The following is a 13,610-nucleotide window of genomic DNA, read 5'->3' as shown; positions in this document are numbered from 1 at the left end:
GCTTGCCCTATAATGGTTGTGTTGTCCCAGTCGAATTCATGTTGCTTGTCGTCTGCGTGCGTGAATTCGACTGGGACAACACTACCATTATTGGGCAAGCCAAACAAAGAACAGCCAGGGAATTCCTAGAAGCTTGGCACTCATCCACAAACTCCATCAACAAACACATTGACCTGGACCCAATATACCAGCCACTACAGCGGACAGCTGAAACTGACAACCGGAAGAGGCAGGGACAGGCCACTATAAATGCCGGAGGAAACACCACAGAAGCGCTTCACAGGAGGCTCCCAAGCACTGAGGATGTCACCTAGACAGGGGATGAAACGTTTGCAACAAAAACTTCCAGCTCGGCGAACAGAACCACAGCAACGAGCACCCGAGCTACAAATCTTCTCACAAACTTTGAGTTGTTATTCTTATTCGGAAGAATTTCCCTTTCAAAATTCTAAATCAGATAAAAGACGAATCCGGACGATATATTCTGATTAAAGCCCTTATACATGGAGAGGAATATGGGATCTTAAATTTGTATTGCCCCCCCAGTACATCCTTTTACATTTATAACAGGAGCCTTCTCAAAATTGATTGCTCTCAGTGCTCGTCATACAATTATAGGGGGAGATTTTAATTGTATTATGGACCCAGAAATAGATAGGATTCCCAAGAGTACTGCAGGAATATCTCCCAGATCTAGACAAGTGGTGGATTTGAATAAAGAATTCAGACTAGAAGATGTATGGAGATGCTTCCATCCACAGGGCAGAGATTTTTCTATTTTCTCCAATCCACATAAATGTCATACCAGAATCGATATGTTTTTTGCCCCCTCGATTTTTTAAAATTCATATCATCCTGTAAAATAGGCAGTATAGCAATTTCCAATCACGCTATATATGGAAATCAACACAAGGAACAATGAGACATTCCCCCCTGTCATTGGTGTATGGACCCCTTTCTGATGAAGGATAGTAAATTTGTAAAGTACTTCTCTCAAGAATTTAAAACTTTTTTAGAAATTAATTCAGGTACGACTAGCAACCCATCAATGATGTGGGAGACCATCAAAGCTTACGTGCGAGGTTTGATCATCTCATACTCAGCGACCCAGAAAAAATTAAAGGGAGAACAACAGCGTCTGCTTGAAGCTCACTTAAAAGCGGCTGAAACAGCATACGCTGACAGATCTGCTATCATCAAATTAAAGGATTACGGCCCTTACGACAGCACTAAACACCACGCTTACCCAAATGGCAAAGAGGGAAATATTATTTGCAAAACAAAGGTTATATGAATTTGGCGATAAACCTGGTAGATACTTGGCATTTCTCGCAAAGAAAAAGAAGGCCCCTCAAACTATCGTCTATCAAGGCCCCTCAAACACGTCTATCAAGGAAAGTACGGGTATTTTGACTCATGATCATAAAAGGATTAATGCAATCTTTATAAAATTTTATTCTGATTTATATAAATGGCAGGATTGCGCAGACAGAGCTGGGAGGATGCAGTCATTTTTTAAAAACCTGACCTTTCCGGACCTAACTCCGGAACAGATATCGGTCCTGAATGTTCCCCTAACAACCCAAGGGATACTTGACGCAATCAGGCAACTTCAAGCGGTAAGGCGCACAGCCCAGATGGCTTTCAAACTGAATTCTATAAAGAATTTACAGGAATATTGGCTGGTCCACTGATGGACATGTAGTCAGAGTTGTCTCCCGCCTTCGCTGAAAGAGGCGAATATCTCTCATCCTCAAAAAAAGGAAAGGACCCAGAAGATTGTGCATCATACAGGCCAATATCCTTGCTAAATGTAGATTTTAAAATCTTCTCTAAAACGTTAGCATTGAGGCTAGATAGGGTATTGCCACATATTATAAAGGAGGATCAGACGGGGTTTATTAAGGGCCATAGATCATCTAATAATATTAGAAGGGTTTTGAATGTGATCCAAGCCTGCTATCAGGGAAAGATACCAGGTGTAGTAATCTCAGACGCGGAAAAGGCATTCGACAGGGTTGAATGGTCTTATTTGTTTTTCACATTGGAAAGATTTGGCGTTGGAAAGGTGTTGACCAAATGGGTCTCAACACTGTATAGTGATTCCAAAGCAGTTGTGATTACCAATGGATTAGGCTCGGATAGCTTCAGTGTGGGTAGGGGCTGCCGTCAGGGATGTCCTCTTTCGCCATTGCTATTTACGCTAATAATCGAGCCACGAGCAGAAGCGATACGGGCTGATCCTAATATAACGGCCCCGAGGATTGGTACAGGTAAACATAAAATTGCCCTTTATGCAGATGATGTTCTTCTATTTCTCAGTAATCCTTTGATGTCCATGCCTCGCTTAATCCAAGTTAATATATTTAGTGTATTTTCAGGCTATAAAATTAGAGGCTATGCCAATGGGTGGCCTTGCTAGCATATCCCACCGATTGGACGGATCCCACTTTCCCTTTCAGTGGTCCCTGGAGGGTTTCTTATATTTAGACATTTTTATTACCCTAGTATTTGGTCAGTTATACAAGGCTAACTTTGTACATTTACTGGAAAGGATAAGGCAGGACCTCCAGCAATGGGGAGACCTTCCAATTTCCTGGCTGAGTAGAATAGCACTAATTAAAATGAACGTCCTGCCTGGTCTCCTATATCCTATGAGAATGCTTCCGGTGATGCTGTAGAGGCTGGCACTACGTAAATTATATGGCTGGTTGGGTTCCTTTATCTGGAATCATAGACGGCCCCTCATTAAGCTAAAGAAGCTATAGCTTCCACAGGCAAGGGAAGGATTGGATTTCCCAGATTTTAGGAAATATCAGTTAAGTTCCCTATTAAGTTACATAGCTGATTGGGTCTTGTCTGACCCGCAACTAATCTGGCTGGACATAGAGGCCTCTCAAGTAAAATGCCCACTTATTAACCTTTTATTTTCAGATAAGAGGAAAATCATCACAGATCAATGTAAAAACCCTATAATACTAAACACAATTAAAACTTGGAATATAATGCGGCTAAATGAGGGCAACTCACATAAAACATCCCCCTATGCTCCGATCGTGGGAGCATGGGGATTTCAACCGGGGCTTACAGATGTCACTTTCAAACTCTGGAGATCCAAGGGTATCTCATGTTTAGGGGATCTGTTTAAAGTAGGGGTCCTGATGTCTTTTGAACAGCTGCGTCAGAAATTTGGATTACCTAATGGAGACCTCTTTCGATACTTCCAAATTCGAGACTACACGCAGAAGACGACTACATTATTAGATAGTCTTTATAAATCAGATAGAGAACGTAGAGTGCTATGGCCAATGGGGGTATCTTCCGTCAGTACTATTTATCATTTATTACATGATGAAGCATCGGGAGATATGGACAATCTGCTTAAACATGGGATCAGGATTTGGGACTGGAAATCTCTATAGAAATGTGGAATGACATTTGGGAAAACGCCAGGAGAATCACCATCTGCAACAGAACTCAGGCCATTCAGTTGAAGATACTTCATAGGGCCCATATAGCACCGGACCGATTGGCAAAATTTAAGGCAGGAGCATCTCCAATGTGTCCCAAATGTAAAACAGAGGTGGGTACACTTGTACATGGAGTATGGACCTGTCATAAGATCCGTAGATATTGGACTAAAGTAGCAAGTGCTCTGACAGAAATCTTAGGAACAAAAATTAGAGTGGACCCTGTATCTCTGCTTTTGGGCTTTTCGAACTTACCCTCCCTGGATAGGCACGAGAAAAGATTTTCTATTCTCTCTTTCTGTGTAAGGAAAAATATTTGGGTAAACTGGGTGGCTGAGGGCCCCTTTGGACTTTCGAATTGGCACAGATTAATCATGGAATATATTCCCCTTGACCTCCTTACAAATATGGTGCACCAAAAGACCGCATTATTCCATAAAATACGGCAGCCGTTCTTGAATTACATAAATACAGATATTTCGGCCATCCTAACAAGGGGTTTTATTTAATTGCTGAAACTTTATTGCTGGAACAGCACAGCAGGTCAGGCAGCATCTAGGGAACAGAAGATTCGACGTTTCGGGCACATGCCCTTCTTCAGGAATGAAGAAGGGCATGTGCCCGAAACGTCGAATCTTCTGTTCCCTAGATGCTGCCTGACCTGCTGTGCTGTTCCAGCAATAAAGTTTCAGCTTTGATCTCCAGCGTCTGCAGACCTCACTTTCTCCTCGTTTTATTTAATTGAGATGGCGAACCTGGCTGGTCCGGGGCCCCTCGGGAGCGGAATCCCGCATGAATACGTGTTGTGTTACGATTTGATGTTAATACATTCCGAGCATGCATCTCACTACCCAATTTGTGTGTAATCGGTCGTTTTTTTTCTCTTCTTTGAACAATGTAAGAGACTTAATTATACACTCTGATTAGTTGTGGGATAGATTAGTAGTTAGTTGAGTTTTGTTTTGTTTTTTCTCTTGATATCTTTTTTTTGTTTGATAAATTTTGATTTAAGATTTAATTGTATATCAATGTTTATATTTGTTTTTTTATTTGCAAACTTGTAAAAATATATGTTAAATTTTCAATAAAAATATCTTTAAAGAAGCTCACTGATGACATTATTGTAGTGGGTCTCATTAGCAGGAACGACGAGTCAACATACAGAGAGCAAGTGCAGTGTCTAACGGATGGATGCAGAGCTAGCAACCTGTCTCGGAACGTGGACAAGATGAGAGAGATGGTTATTGATTTCAGGAGGGCATGGAGCAACCATTCTCCGCAAGATGGAAAAGGGGGATGAAGAGGGAGGTCACAAGAGGGGCAAGGTCTGTACTCCTATAGACCCCTAACTATGCCCATTGCTCAAAAATGCTGTAGCTCACCACACTGTATTAGCCACCATATTACATCAATACCAGAAACAGTACTGCCAACATCCAACCCAATAATATTCCATAGAACAACAAACCAACCATAAGATACAAGAGAATTTTACAGCAACATTTGTATAAACTGTAAGCAAAATGATCAGAACATTAATTCAATGTGCTTGGCTCATGTTATATCCATGTTATATAGTCAGTCACAATCCATGTTATATAGAATATTACTTACATTTCAGCTACCTAAACACATCACACCGGACTGTTTTACAGTCTACTGGATTCTTTAAGTCATCACACTATGGCTTAACATTACATCACTTGACATCTTTGCACCCTGTTAAACAACACTGCTTATGCTTTTGCAATACTACAAGATGAAAGGAAATGTCAATGGAATAAGCTAAACCATTCTGGCCCAAAAATTGGATTCCTTTGCTGTGATGGCTTTTAATGCTGCATCCAGCAACTGAGAGAAGAATCAATCTTCTGGTGTGATTAAGAGGCTCCTCCTCTAACCTGCACTGCACAACAGTGGCACATCTGCTCAGCAGCTTTCCTCAATGCAGCAGAGCTGGGTCAGCTCTCAGCAAAACAAGCACCACCTCCACCCAAAATCACAAACCAAAGATACTGCAGTTCTAGAAAGCAAAGCAATTGATTGTATAATTTAAGGAAACATTGATTTTCACTTTAGGATCTAGAAGAGCCACTTGGCCAAAACCTTGTTTCAACCTTGTCTCAAATGAGGAAACACCTGAATTCCAGAGGTCAGCTAAAAGCATCTGCCCTCGACATCAAAGCAACTTCTAGCTGATACTGGCATCAATAGACCACAGTAAAACTGAAATTAATGGAAATAATGGGGAAACTCTCCAGTATCTTTGGCCCAAACATTTTCAGTTATGTTACTAATGAGCTTCTATTCAACACATTCACTGATGATTGCAGTGAAGAACATTCAAATTTGGGCACAAATTTAACATTCACAATACTCAAGCACCAAGCAATTATAATTTCCTACATGGGAATCTAACCGCTTTCCATGTCTTTCAACAGTGTTAACATCAAATTCTCCATCAAAACCATTAGCCTGAAACATTAATGGATCAGTCATATAAACACTGGCTACAAAGAGCTGATTAGAACTGTGCAAGTAACCCACCTCTTGACTCAAATCCAAAGTCTGATGGCATACCACCACTTGTCCAGATGAGTATAACTCCAACAACATTCAAGCTCTGCATCATTATGAAACATAGTGCAAAGGTGTGTAAGTTGGGTGGATTAGTCATAGTAAATTGCCTACACTGTTCAGGAATGTGTAGATTAGGTCATTAACCAGCAACCCTATTAATACTGATGAATATTTAATATTCACCACTCACCCCTGACCCCAATCACCACTATAGTCTTACAACAACTTGTACCATATACAAGATGTACTGCAGTTACTGCAGGCTCCTTTGACAGCACATTTTAAAGCAGTAATCCCTACTTCTAAGGAGAAGGCAGAAAACTCATAGGAATACCACTACTGTACCTGTAAGTTCCCATCAAGACATTCACCAACCTGGCAAGGAGTTATGATGCTGTTCATTCACTGACGGAGTCAGGATTCTTGAGGTCTGAGCACTGTGACGTACCTGCATGACATGCTCATTAATGATTCAAGCCAACAGCTTGCCACCAATTTTCTCAAGGGCAACTGCTGCTGGCCTTTGCCAGTAACATTCAAATTCTAATAAAACAAATAGACTAAGTGTTAGCATGTGTTCCACAGAAGAATGTTCAGGAAAAGGGCAATGAGCGAATTCTTCGATAAGTCAGAAAACATAGGTCGTCATTCACTAAGACAAGACCACTGTCAGTTGTACAGACAACAGTGCAAAGTCAGAATGTCATGTCGACATTTGGAACTACTTTTGAAAATACATTGCACCAACTTCCAATCTGAGGTCAGGATGCCAATTTTAATTGATTAAGACGGAGTATTAATTTGTTCACTATCAATTTGCAAAGCAGATGCAAATTGAGAAATCTTAGAAACCATTCCCCACAATTTTCCTACAAAATTTTCTAATAAAAATCAGAAAAGCAATTATAATGTTATATTAACAGACTAAATTAGTATCACAGTACACAAGTTCAAGCTATCTCCAAAAATGTTGCTTTCACTGTCATTATTTCAGACTCAATATTTTCTAAAATGGTGCAAGGCTGCTCAAGCCCATGATCCCCAGCAAGTGGCACTGAATCAGGAATACAAATATCAACTGCATTATATGCAGTTATCTCTGTACATTCACAGCACAATATTTGTTCATTTACAGTCACGATACAAGGGCACATGTGGAAACCAGAATAACATTACAGAGCTATTTTAATGCAGTAAAATGTTTCGATGTGCTTTACAAGAACACTAACAGAAAACAACACTGAATGAAAGAAAAGACAGATATGATGACATGCAACCCAAAATTGGTTGGTCTAAAGGTGAATGTTAAAGAGGGTCTTAAAAGATGTAAACATTCATAAAGGGGTACAGTAATTCCATAAGTAGTAACTGTCAAAATCAGCATTACCACAATAAGGTAGATTGAGCAGTTTCCATTACATCACTCCGAGAACCATTTGCATTATCCCAGAGGGAATATGTTGCATCAGATACATTTACACAGAATGTCTGATACAGCCTTGCCTTTATACAGGGCAATGTGAAATTTCAAAGCTTTTTGGTTTAGTGTATCATAGCGGTGCTGCCTGCTGAAATTCAGAATTTAATTTCTTTATTTCCACCATAGTGATTTTACGAACAGCAGCTAATGGCTACTCAAAGTAGCCAAACAGCACACATTATGACAGAAGCATTAGAAAGGAACATTAGCAGCATATTATAAGTGGGTACAAAATAATACAACATGGATTAATCAAAGTAAATATACTATAGTAGATTCAGACAGAACAAAAGGAAACAGCAAAACATTTATGTTGCATGCATGTTAACAAGATAGCAAAATAGGAGTATAATTACATACTTGACAGCAAGGGAACAGAGATGCTTACTATAATGCATGCATTTCACGGAATCTAGTGAAAGTGGGACTGGAAAGTGTCAAAGAGCCTGCACAGGGAGGTTAATATTCAAAAGGAGAGGGCAATTGGTGTTACCAGCCCAGGGGAGGGGAGGGAAGCGATAGGTCAGAGAGGAGGGTAGAGTGGATAGGTGGGAAGGAAAATGGACAGGTAGGACAGGTCATGAGGATGGTGCGGAGTTGGAAAGGTGGAAATGGTTTAAGGTGGATGGGTGGGGGAGAGAATGAGGAGACTGGTGAAGTCCACATTGATGCCATGTGGTTGGATGATACCAAGACAGAACATGAGGCGTCCTTCCTCCAGGCATCGGGTGGTTAGGGTGTGGCTATGGACGTGGCCCAGGACCTGCATGTCCTTGGCGGTGGCAGAGTTCGGTCATGGGGTGGTGGGGTTGGTTGGTTGGTGCGAGTGTCCAGAGATGTTCTCTGAAGCATTCTGTCTCCCCCATGTATGAGAGATTGCATCGGGAACAATGGATACTGTAAATGATCACGTGGGGAAGTGCAGGTAAAATGCTAATGGATGTTTGGGGCCTTGAACGGAGGTGAATCAGGTCCATGTCCTCCAGCAACCCACCCTCCCGTCCTGACACCTTCCCCTGCCACCACAGGAATTGCAAAACCTGCACCCACACCTCCCCCCTCACCTCCATCCAAGGCCCCAAAGGAGCCTTCCACATTCAGAGTTTTACCTGCACTTCCACATGTCACATGTATCCGTTGCTCCCGATTCAGTTTCCTCTACATCGGGGAGACAGGACTCCTACTTGCAGAGCGCTTCAGAAACTTCTCCAGGACATCACCGCCAACCAACCCCACTGCCCGGTGGCCGAACACTTCGACTCCCCCTCCCACTCCACCAAGGACATGCAGGTCCTGGGCCTCTTCCATTGCCACACCCTAACCACCCTACACCTTGAGAAAAACACCTCATCTTCTGCCTTGAGACCCTCCAACCACACTGCATCAATGTGGACTTCACCAGTTTCCTCATTCCCCCTCCCCCATCTTATCACAGTTCCTATCTTCCAACTCAGCACCACCTGGCACAAGCCTCATTTCTGATGATTGGCTCTTGCCTGAAACACTGATTTTCCTGCTCCTCGGATGCTGCTTGACCTGCTGAGCTTTTCCAGCACCACACTCTCTACTCGGATCTCGAGCATCTGTAGTCCTCACTTTCTCCTTAAGTACAAAGACCCAGACTGGGATGATGTCCATCCCAAAATATGCTGACAGTTGTCAATTATCTGGAAATTGGAAGAAGTGTGCCAAAGAAAAAGAATGTATTATGCATGTTCAAGAAAATAGGAAAGGGAAAAACAGAAAATTATTGGCAGCCAGCCATTCACAAATGTGAAAATTTCTAGAGTCATTACAGGAAATAAAATAGGGAACATCAGAAATTCACGTCAAGTTAGCTGTTGTCTATGAAAAGCACAGCCAGTATAGATATGTTTAACGCCAATGAGGAGATCAGGTTTTCTAGAATGCGTTGAAATTTTCTGTATTATTGTTTCTGAAAACAGTCACAAAGACGTCACGCAATGATGACATTCAAAATGAAAGAGTGTTCAACATGAACAGACAAGTGGTATAACAAAAGTTCAAGATAAATGAGGCCCTAGTAAATCACTAGAGATCATGGACTTCATAGGATAGTAGCTACATTAATGAATTAGGAGCGTAGACACCTGGATGTATGATTCAGAGATTGATCATTGAAATCAATCCAATGCACTTTGTGATTCTGAGCTCAATTTTTAAAAATCAGAGACCTGTTCGCAGTTAGTGTCTGTGAAGCTTTTCTGTTGCAAAATTCCAACTGGTTCACCGGTAGTCTTTACAGATCCAAAAGGAGTGCATTACAATTGCATGATCAATGATATCAAAAGCTGCAACAGGTTGAAAAGGACAAGGAAGGAAAGTTTGTACACACTTGAATATATGATTTGACAACAGCAATCTCAATATTGCGACAGGGCAGAAACCTAGGTGGAGACACGTAGAGACCTAGGAAAGATGGACATGGATTTGGGAGGTGGCAACACATTCAAAGATTCTATAAAGAATATCACAGAAGAAACAGAAAAGTAATCCACAGTTCCTCAAGCTTGCTTAATAAAATCATATAGCTGATCTGACCTTGGCCTCAATCACCCAGTCCCTACAACCCCCGACTCCCCTATGGTTTCAGGATATCCCCATCTCAGTCTTAAATATCTTCAACAATTAAGTTGTCACACCTTTTGATGGAAATTCACAATATTAGAGAAGCATTCACCCTCGTAACCTTAGATTGGAGATTCTTAGATTCTGAAGTTGTGCCCCCTATTTCTATGATCCCCCACGTAACGAGTCACTGCTTAGCATCTACCCTATCAATATTTCTAACCTCCAGGGAGAAAAGCCCCAAGTTGCTCAATTGCCTTGCAAGACAAAGTTAGATGGAGGAATCAGATCACAAGGTCAAAGGGGTCAAGTGTTGGTTTTAAGAAGGGTAATGATGGAAAACTCGAAGGGGGCGAGGGACAAAACCCAAGGAGAGAAGCTAGGTCAGGAATATGTCTTCAAGGAGGTTTGACCCTGTATGGTACACGAAGGGAGAACACAGCAAACGTTGACCACATAGCCTCAATCTTCGTGACAAAGAAATCCATAATCTCCTTGGAGTTGTCGCTGGAGGTGAAGGTGATAAAGACAAGAGAATAATTTCTACAAACAGAAGCTGGAGGAGAAATTGTGGAAAGAATACGAACCAAGACATGACGATACAACCAAAGTTCTGCCAAAGCCAAACCCAATCATCTACTAAAAACTCACGGACTGCAAGAGATTTGGCTCTGAGTGAAAACACATTCCGGAGAAAGGTGCCAATAGAGACAACTGAAAGTAAGCAACTTGACTCATGACCAGAGTGAGCTGAACAGGAATGTTACAGTTCTCCCAAACAGTTGTTGCTTTCAGGTTTCTACAGTGGTGGCCAGTTTATTTGTTCATGGGATTGGTGGGCATTACTGGCAACATCAACATTTTTGCCCGGTGCTAAATTCCATTGAATAGTTGGAGAGTTTCATCAACTTTTCCATATTGGTTTTACATAGCTGAGTGCATTCCTAAGCCAGAGAGAAGTTAGGAGTCAACTATATTGCTGTATCTGGAATCACAGTCCAGGTTCCTCTGCCTATCATGGTAGAATATCCCAACTACACTTTATTGTCCCATGGAGAAAACCATTTTTAAAAATATCATATTTGAAAGTTATCGCAGTCACACCACACCCATGGTGGAGGGAGCAGCGGTTTAAGATGGCTGATGGCCTCTGTCCAGGGCAAAGCAGTCTGCTTAATCAATGTTGAGCTTAGAGTATCACTAGTATGCAGGCATGCGGATATTATGTAATGGTGTCATTTCAGGCTTCTATTTACAACTAGTAGATAAGCTTCAGGACTCAGGTGAGTCAATTGCTGCATGTTACTCAGTCTTAAACTTCTTCATATCAGACCCACAGAACATATCAGAGCAGTTAGGTTTCTGGTCAACAGTAACCAACCATCCCCCAAGTTTTCTGTATTTTATTGTACATGTACAATATTCCACAAATGGAAAAATCAATAAAACTGGTACACAAAAATCAGCCATTAGAAAATAACAAAAATTGTGGATTTTTTTTTCTCAGTAATGATCAGAATGCTTTATTACAATTGGACAGGGAGGTAGTGAACATAATCTCTTTGAAACCAGAACAGAGTGGACTCTGTCTAGTCTAACATTTTAAAAAAAGGAGAAAATTTTGGATTTCCTTGCACAAGTGGAATGGTATTCAATATGGCTGAATTACCATGTATACCCCACCAAGCATATTAAGGACCCCATGAACATGCAATCAGAGATAGCCATTCGGCCCTTCCAAAAGTCTTGACTGACCCGATTTTAACCTCAACCCTACATCCCTGCAATTCCCTTGGTAATCAAAAATCCATCCTCCCCGCCTTTTAAAACTTTAGAGATGCTGTATCCACTGCATTTTCAGGAAAGGAATTGCACGCATTTAACCCTCAGAACAAGTGTCCCTTTACCTCATTTTAAAAATAAGGGTTTTTAAAACAATCGCCCCCGGTTCTACCTTTCACATTCTTTCAGTGTTTCCCTCGGCAGCTCCTCTCTCAGCATCATGCCAATCTCACCTTGATCTCCTTCACGTCCTGCTTGCCACCCTCTGGGTACCACTGCACCCGGACATAGCCCTTCTTGAGAGGCCGCTCCCGGCCGGTGCCCTCTTCGTCGGTGTCCGAGCTCTCGCCGCTGCTGACCTCGCCGTGAATCAGGCCGACGATGCCGTGCCTCAAGGCCCCCTTGTAGGTGCCGGACACCAGGTCATCCACAAACAGGAGCCGCTGGCTGCCCGGGGCCGGGGACTGCGCGGGAGATGCTGCAGAGGATGGAGAGGCTGGGACAGGAGGCCTCGGCTCTCCCGTGGCCGCCAGCTGGGGCTCCACATCCCCGGGGGCTCGCCTGCCGTCAGGCCCGGGATCCCCGGGTGACGGGCCGCTACCTGGCCCTGGATCACCGGTTCCGGGGCCATTACCAATTCCCAAATCCGCGTCCACCTCCATCGCTGCCGCTGGGAGAAGCCGCTCAGCAACGCGATGACGTATTTACGTAACGTGGTGTGTACGTCACAGCACCATAGGGGCGGTGCTCCGTCTCTCTATCTGTGATTGGCTGTTTTCTAGGGCGGGACATATCTATGGGGCGCGGCAGAGATGCCGTTGTCTATTAGCTCCGCCCTTTGCACCGCGCACCAGGTCCGATAACCCCGCCCTCTCCCCAAACCCTGGTCCTCATAGCTCTGCCCTTTGTACCAAACACCCGACTAGGACAGACCCGCCCCTTCTCTAATCCCGCCCACCATGGCCTCGCCCCTCCTCTTTCCCTACCACCTGATAGCTCCGCCCTTTGTACCGCACCCCGCTTTCACCGAAAACCCTGCCTTGTCATCCGATCCCCGCCTCCGCTAGCCCCACCCACTTCCATCAATCTCCACCCAGATGGCCCAGCCCCTTTCCGAGACACACCCACGAGATCCTCGCCCACCCACGAGATCCTCGCCCATTCTATCGTCATCAATAACCCCGCCCACCGCCATAAACCCCGCCCCTCTAGAACGGCTTCACTCCAGAGCTCCGCACTCTCGATTGGCCCGCCCTGTCCACCAATCCCCGCCCGCTGATACGCCATCCACTTCCAAATCCACGCCCCTCGATGTCCCCGCCCTCTCCATCCTGCCCCGCCCCCAGACGCCGCACCAGCCAATCCCCGACAGCCCCGGCCCGATAGCTCCGCCCATTTCTCAGTGCCGGCCGGAGCGTGGACGCTGCTGGAGTTCGGGTGGTTTAAATGAAATAATTCCAGAATGGATCGAAGCCGACCGCCAGCGCGGCCTCCATCACGGGGGTCTTAGACGACAGGACACGGGGGAGGCCGGACCAGCCGCTATCTCTGAGGTAAAAACAATGACTGCAGATGCTGGAAGAGCACAGCAGCATCCGAGGAGCAGCGAAATCAACGTTTCGGGCAAAAGAGAGATAAGCGAGAGGAGGGTGAGGGGAGAGTAGCATAGAGTACAATGGGTGAGTGGGGGAGGGGATGAAGGTGATAGT

General features: G+C 43.7%; 2 protein-coding genes across 5 annotated transcripts in view; one reads left to right on the top strand and one right to left on the bottom strand.

The window, feature by feature from the left end:
• Window positions 1-12,617, bottom strand: part of LOC122562329 ((E3-independent) E2 ubiquitin-conjugating enzyme UBE2O) — a 161,442-nt gene extending 148,825 nt beyond the window's left edge. The window contains exon 1 of one of the 4 annotated variants that reach the window (XM_043715203.1): window positions 12,135-12,617. In XM_043715203.1, the coding sequence (XP_043571138.1) occupies window positions 12,135-12,563 (429 nt within the window). In that variant the 5' untranslated portion in view covers window positions 12,564-12,617. The remainder of the gene's footprint in view (window positions 1-12,134) is intronic. The other 3 variants (XM_043715202.1, XM_043715200.1, XM_043715201.1) reach the window with 3 other exon arrangements.
• Window positions 12,618-12,998: 381 nt separating this feature from the next.
• LOC122562368 overlaps window positions 12,999-13,610 on the top strand; it is a 53,568-nt gene continuing 52,956 nt past the window's right edge. Inside the window, exon 1 of the mRNA XM_043715244.1 lies at window positions 12,999-13,454. Within this exon, the coding sequence (XP_043571179.1) occupies window positions 12,999-13,454 (456 nt within the window). The remainder of the gene's footprint in view (window positions 13,455-13,610) is intronic.

The sequence above is a fragment of the Chiloscyllium plagiosum genome, chromosome 24 (assembly GCF_004010195.1).
Source record: "Chiloscyllium plagiosum isolate BGI_BamShark_2017 chromosome 24, ASM401019v2, whole genome shotgun sequence".
In the NCBI taxonomy this organism is placed as follows: Eukaryota; Metazoa; Chordata; class Chondrichthyes; order Orectolobiformes; family Hemiscylliidae; genus Chiloscyllium; species Chiloscyllium plagiosum.
This window is presented reverse-complemented; position numbering and strand designations above follow the sequence as displayed.